The following is a 7,198-nucleotide window of genomic DNA, read 5'->3' on the forward strand; positions in this document are numbered from 1 at the left end:
GAGTCTATTAGTGGTTAATGGGTCTTTGTAATGCTTTGCTTGTCAGCTAAGCTTCCTGTTTTCTCTCTCTCTCTCTCTCTCTCTCTCTCTCTCTCTCTCTCTCTCTCTCTCTCTCTCTCTCTCTTTTGCAGAATGATGCGAGAAGCATCTGGAGAAGGGAAAGTATAAAAAATATTGAAATATTCTGTCCTTTTTGGTGAACAAATATAAGATTATTGGTGCTTTGGTGATACCGGGCTGAAATGAAAGAATTATCTGGATTTGGCTAATGTGTAGTGTTAAACGTTTTACACTCTAATGACTTTAAACACCGAAATATTTCTTTTTTTTAATTTCTGTCCTTTACCACTTGCTTCTTCAACTGAAAATAGACATGAACTAGTATGCAGAGAATGTGGAAAGAAGGAATGCAGCTATGGACAATTGGAAAACATTCTAAGTAGGCAAGTTTCAGTTGCAGATAAAAAGTTATGCTTTAAAGAACAAGAAATGTTATATAAGAAAGATCAATTATATGGCTCAAAAATTATCAATCAACTCCTATTTAAGTGAAAGTTCCAATTTTAATAAATTCGTAGATATGAAATTAGGAGGTGGACAAGTTTCATCTGCAGATAAAAAGTTATAATTCAAAGAGCAGTAAATGATACTTAAAAAACAAAAATTAATCAGTTATATGACTGGAATTTTCAGTCAGTTCCTATTTAAATGGAAGTTCCAATTTAAATACATTTGTAGTTTTTACAAAACAGTTCAGTAATCAATTATATGGCTTAGGAACTATCAGTTAATTCCTATTTAAATGGAAGTTCCAATTTAAATACATTTGTAATTTTTACAAAACAATTCAGTTGATTTCAAACTCACCAACATCCAGCGTTGGCACCTCCGCCACGACGTTCGGTCTAACGTCCTTTGCAGATCCTAAAGTCGACAGCAGGACTCCCACCAGAGTCCACAACCACCCAGCATTCCAGAACGGGATAGGATCCTTCATCCACTGCAGGACTCCCAGCTTCCAAAACGCCAGTATCATTGGAGTCCCGTGTATTGAGAGGGATGCAGTTTTTCCTACCGTTTTCAATCGTACGCTCCCGTTCCGCTTACGTTCCGTTCACGTTTCGTGCACGTTCCGTTGCCGTTCCGTTTCAGATCCGTTCCTGTTCCGTTGCCGATCCGTTTCCGTTCCGCTCCTGATCCCTTTCCGATTCGCTTCCGTTCCGTTTCCGATCCGTTCTCGATCCGCTCCCGTCCCGTTTCCAATCTCCTCCCGATTTCTTTCAGTTCTGCTCCCGTTCTGTTTCCGTTCTGCTCACGTTTTGTTCCGTTCTCGATCCCCTCCTGTTCCGTTCTCGATCCGCTCCCGTTCCACTTCCGTTCCGTTCTCGTCCGTCTATTGGTAATCGCCAGAAACGATTATTGGGCAATCAGTCATTACTGGTCGTAAGTGGATGTGACAAGTGATGGCTGCCTGTCGCAGAGTGTGAAGTCTGACATCGAGGAAAGCGAACCCATCATCCTACAAACACTTCTAGGCTAAATCCTCGCCAGATGAATAACTTTTCAGATGAATTCGTGAAAACCATTGCAGACGCTTGCATAGTTTCCAGGGATATTCATGGGGAACACAATATTATTGTCTGAGTCTTTGATTATACACAAAACAATGAAGTGAGATTTTCTTTGCAGTGTGAATAATATTCTCATGCAGTTCACTGCCAAAGTTTTAGTAAGACACTGATCAATAGCCATGTCAGTTGTCTGTCATTCTGAAAATGGTCAGGAAATGATAAATAAACAAATGATAGGCAGTAGATCACATTTGAGCACTAACTGAGTAAATACAAAGAATATTTCTTCATTTACGTTGGTAGTAATCTCTATGAGAGTTTTTAATTCTGGGCGTTCCTAAACGTAGAAAAATTAAGTGACTTAAGATCATCAGAAGGAAATACTCTCAGAACAGTTATCTCATGATTATCTCACATCAGTAAGTAAAGGAAAACGTATTCAAGAGTTAGCATCAAGAAACACAATATAAAATCAACTTCTTTACAAACAGACATTAAACATCATTGTAATTCAGAAACCACTTTTAACAGTGCTTTAGAACTTTATCCATTAGACTAAACTCCTTGTGTTGAATTGAACTGATGGGTATAATCATCTCAGATGAAGAATAACAGCAATGGTGCCTCGCTAGAAAGATTATTATCATTTTTCCAGTAATGGGCAAATATATATCTATTCATTTTGCATTTCAGGGCAAATTTCCTGCCAGAACTCTAAATAAAGGCAAATCTAGATTGACAGAGATTCAGACACACAAATCACAGACACTAGCACTGAGCAAAGACGTGTAGATGGCTCTGTATATTACTGAAGATTCTTGAATCTGATTTCGAGTGCTGAAGTCATTCCTAGGTGTCGATGGTGCATTTTTCTGGTAAGAGAAAAGAAGATGTTTATTTTATTATGTGTAGTGTTAAGCTATTCAGGATAGAATCTCAATTTTGAAACTAAAAATCGAATGGGAGTTATTTATCAGGAGCACAGGAGATAAACATTATATATAATGATTTGCTCAAGACTTAAATTTTGGTTCTTTAGGCTAAGTGGTTCCAATATTTTGATCCATGTCTTTATGGTGAAAAGATTAAATTCAACCTTCAAATAATTATGGTGAAGATAAAAACAATAGATTGTTTTATATTCTTGGCTGACCATGATAATATCTGAGTAGTTAATTAGATATAAAAAACTCAGTCTCAATTAAGAAGGCAATGTGTATCCATACGTTTTATGTGTGTAACAAAGATAGCTTATTGGAAATAAACTCAATATTATACATGCCGTCGCCCAACCCGTGGGTCCAATCCCTCTTACTAATGGCCTATATATAAGTATGCAGAAGGAAGGTCCAAGCTTCAAGACGGAACGTAACGTCCTCATAGTCGTCTCGACCCTCTCTTACATCACCCATCAATTAGAACTTCAAGAGTTCAAGCGAAGATGCAATGCATTACTACCCTAAAACAATTCTCCTTGTATTCTAATAATTTACTTACATTTTTATATTTTTATTTACTACTTTTTTTTTCTTTTCTAATTGCTGATCTCCTCTTTCTGCATTTCTTATTACCATCTGTTACTTCTTTCAAATGAACATCATAATATTCTTTGGAAGCTTCAATTTCAAGTCAGTGGCCCTTTTGGTGGACTTGTTGCATATGAATAGGGTTCATCTTCTGAATAATAATAATAATAATAATAATAATAATAATAATAATAATAATAATAATAATAAAAACTTTAACGATATGGGTACAGTAGTCACGAATAATCTCTGATATTTTGAAGTCTATTAATCTGCCCTCGACCTCTTCCAACTATTTCCTCTTTCTTCAAAATTCCGCTTAAAATCTCCAGCTGAAAAATTGTCTAAAGTTTTAGGAGGGGATAAATATTCATAATCCTGTCCACTCCGTCCGCCTTTTTATTTTTTTCCGGAAACTGCAATATCGCGAGGGAGTTTTTCTTAGCTTGGCAAAATGATGCACAAGAATGACTTCCCCTTTTCAATAGGATTTCATTTTTAAGACTTTTTATTTTCCGTTTTTAAACTGATCCCCTTCAGATAGGAAAATGTCGACGTATGATGAATGTTTATTTTTCATCCAGCAATCGATGCGTAACTCGACATCCGAATTTCGAAGAGATTTGAAGGTTTGGGAAGACCTGTGTAACGTTTATTTATAGTTGTAAAGATTTATAACAATTTGCAATGATTTACGAACTTATTATTAATATCTAAATGCTAAGTTAAATGTGTTCTAAGTAATGATTCTGTCTTTAAAGTAAATCTAACCATCTTTGCACATTAACTTTCAAAAGTACGATTTCATCACCAAATATAAAGTTTGATGGTCAAAAAAAGACCATAATTTTTCTTTGAACTCCGAAAGTTTAACTAACCACAGACTAAGTCAACAGCTATGAACATGCCCCATTAGTCTACTCAGTTTCTTAAAGGAGGAAGAAGATAAAATATACAATTTGTTTTGGATACGCTCATCGCTACAAGCCTTGCATACCGAGTGGGAATAAAAGAAGTCATAATGTTCTTGTCGGGATTCGAACCCATTCACTCTAGGTTTAGAGGAAGGTTCATTAATTTGTTTTGGATACGCTCATTGCTACAAGCCCTGAATACCGAATGGGAAGAAAAGGAGTCACAATGTTCTTGCCGGGATTCGAACCCATTCACTCTAGGTTTAGAGGGAGGTTGGTTAATCCACTGTGCCACAAAGTAGAATAAGAAATCTTTATTACTGACTCTCTCTCTCTCTCTCTCTCTCTCTCTCTCTCTCTCTCTCTCTCTATATATATATATATATATATATATATATATATATATATATATATATATATATATATATATATATATATATATATATATATATATATATATATATATATATATATATATATATATATATATATATATATATATATATATATATATATATATATAATATATATACATTTTTTCCACAATAAACAATTCCTGCTCTTTTCTGTGTAACCTTCATGTATCATTTTAGCCGTCCGTACAACTTTTCCTGTACAATAAATAAAGATTTTTTATCTCCTATCTATACAAACTTCTCTATCTTCGTTTTTTCAAAATTTGAAAAAATTCCCTACAAATTCTTTATTACGCCATTCCATCGCACCAGCTCTTTCATCATAATATGTACCCCGTCCCTGCCATATTTCATTTTTCATATTTTCCCAGATGTATCTTCGGAGGATTAAAAACTCCCCCACTCTTATATTGAATGTTAATCCATCACTCAAAACTAATTTCGCGAAGAACCTCGAGTGTGGTTTTCCCTTGGAAGCCCTCTTCATAATCTAATCTCCCACCTTGAAACACCTGCGGTCTCTGTCCAGACGCCTCTTCTGTGTGACTTGCTTCTCAATTCGCTTCTCTCTCCCTACCTCCCTCGGTAGGGAAGGCCTGTTCTCTCCCTCTTTCTCAATAGCATTGGTAAGGGGGCCTGTTCTCCCCCTCCCTCCCCCTCCTCGATAGAGAGGAAGGAGGTCCTGCTGTCACTCTCTCGGTTAAGAGGGCCTGTTCTCCCTCCCTCAGTAGAGAGGTCTTGTTCTCCCCTCCCTCAGTAGAGAGGCCCTGTTCTCCCTCCCTCCCTCGGTACAGAGGTCCTTCCTCCCTCCCTCCCTTGGTAGAGAGGTCCTGTTCTCCCTCCCTCCCTCGGTAGAGAGAGACTGTTCTCCCTCCCTCGGTACAGAGGTCCTTCCTCCCTCCCTCCCTCGGTAGAGAGGCCCTGTTCTCCCTCCCTCCCTCGGTAGAGAGGCCCTGTTCTCCCTCCCTCCCTTGGTAGAGAGGCCCTGTTCTCCCCCCTCCCTCGGTAGGGAGGTCCTTTCCTCCCTCCCTCCCTCGGTAGGGAGGTCCTGTTCTCCCTCCCCCCCTCCTCCTCCCTCCCTCCCTCGGTAGAGAGGTCCTGTTCTCCTCCCTCCCGGCAGAGAGGCCCTCCCTCCCTCCCTCCTCGGTTGGGAGGTCCTGTTCTCCCTCCTAGAGAGGTCATGTTCTCCCAACCTCCCTCGGTAGAGAGGCCCTGTTCTCCCTCCCTCCCTCGGTAGGGAGGTCCTGTTCTCCTTCCCTCCCTCGGTAGAGAGGTCATGTTCTCCCTCCCTCCCTCGATAGAGAGGCCCTGTTCTCCCTCCCTCCTTCGGTAGGGAGGTCCTGGCCTCGGTTTCATGCTCTCCCTCCCTCGGTAGAGAGGATCTGTTCTCTCTCCCTCGGTAGAGAGGGCCTGTTTTCACTCTCTCCGTAGAGAGGGTAGAGAGGTCCTGTTCTCCCTCCCTCGGTACAGAAGGTAGGGAGGTCCTGTTCTCCCTCCCTCAGTAAAGAGAATAGAGAGGGCCTGTTCTCCCTCCCTCGATAGAGAGTCCTTTCTCCATCCTTCCCAACGGTAGAGAGGTCCTGTTCTCCATCCCTCGGTAGAGAAGTCCTGTTCTCCCTCCCTCGGTAAAGAGGGCCTATTCTCCTTCCCTCGCTGGAGAGAGCCTGTTCTCCCTCCCTCGGTAGAGAGAGAGTAGGAAGGTTCTCTTCTCATTCCTTCTGTAGAGAGGGTAGAGAGGTCCTGTTCTCCCTCCCTCCCCCCTCCCTCGGTAGAGAGAGTAAGAAGGTTATGTTCTCACTCCTTTGCTAGACAGGGTAGAGAGGTTCTCTCTCCCTCCCTCCCTCCTCGGTAGAGAGAGTAAGAAGGTTATGTTCTCACTCCTTTGCTAGACAGGGTGGAGAGGTTCTCTTCCCTCCCTCCCTCCCTTTTTTGGTTGAATTGCCTAAGATACGGTAGAGTTTTCAATTGGCGTTTTCAGATGAAAACGCCATTTTTTATTTACGTTTCTGATAAAGTTTTATGTTAAGTTTCATATTTCGTTTTTACTTCTTTATTATCTATCAATTTATATATTTACCTTTTTCCTCTTTTACAATATCTGATCTCTCCTTTCTGCATTTCCTATTACCTTCTGTAACTTCTTTCAAATGAACTCCATATTCTTTGGAAGCTTGAATTTCAAATCAGTGTCCCCTTTGGGCTTGTTCAATATGATTAAGTTTATCTTCTGAATAATAATAATAATAATAATAATAATAATAATAATAATAATAATAATAATAATAATAATAATAATAATAATAATAATAATATCTTTTGATCTTTTCATATTGCAAATAAACATTTTTTTTTTAAACATCACAAATTAAGGTTGACCTGTCAAGGACACAATGACATCACCTGGTCCATGAAATCGATTGGTTGATATTTTCCCGATGTTTGACTAAATTTATTCTCATTTCTTCCTATTGGATTTAAATACTATCTTATAAGAGAACCAGCACTTCAAACAAGTACTGTCACATATACAAAACAACTCAGACACTCCTGTGTTTGTGTATGTGTGTGTGTGTGAGTCTGTTTCAGTTCCAGGGTATAAGCTTGCTAACTTTCTCTTCCTTCCTTCCTTCCTTCCTTCCTTCCTTCCCACTTCAGGGGTCTTTCTAGACCCTTCTTAATTCGTGATTATCATCCCTTCTTCTCCTCCCTCCCCCTTCTGCTGATTCGTCCTTTTTGGGCCAACCCTTCTCCACCAAGCCCTCTACAACAAG

The 7,198-nt window shown here is 39.4% G+C and overlaps 1 protein-coding gene across 1 annotated transcript in view; it reads right to left on the reverse strand.

Annotated features, from left to right (window-relative positions):
- The window catches only part of LOC136845359 (uncharacterized), a 111,611-nt gene that overhangs the window by 21,961 nt on the left and 82,452 nt on the right, over window positions 1-7,198 (reverse strand). Inside the window, exon 2 of the mRNA XM_067115632.1 lies at window positions 868-2,443. Within this exon, the coding sequence (XP_066971733.1) occupies window positions 868-1,036 (169 nt within the window). The 5' untranslated portion in view covers window positions 1,037-2,443. The remainder of the gene's footprint in view (window positions 1-867; window positions 2,444-7,198) is intronic.

The sequence above is a fragment of the Macrobrachium rosenbergii genome, chromosome 13, assembly GCF_040412425.1.
Source record: "Macrobrachium rosenbergii isolate ZJJX-2024 chromosome 13, ASM4041242v1, whole genome shotgun sequence".
NCBI classification, from domain to species: domain Eukaryota; kingdom Metazoa; phylum Arthropoda; class Malacostraca; order Decapoda; family Palaemonidae; genus Macrobrachium; species Macrobrachium rosenbergii.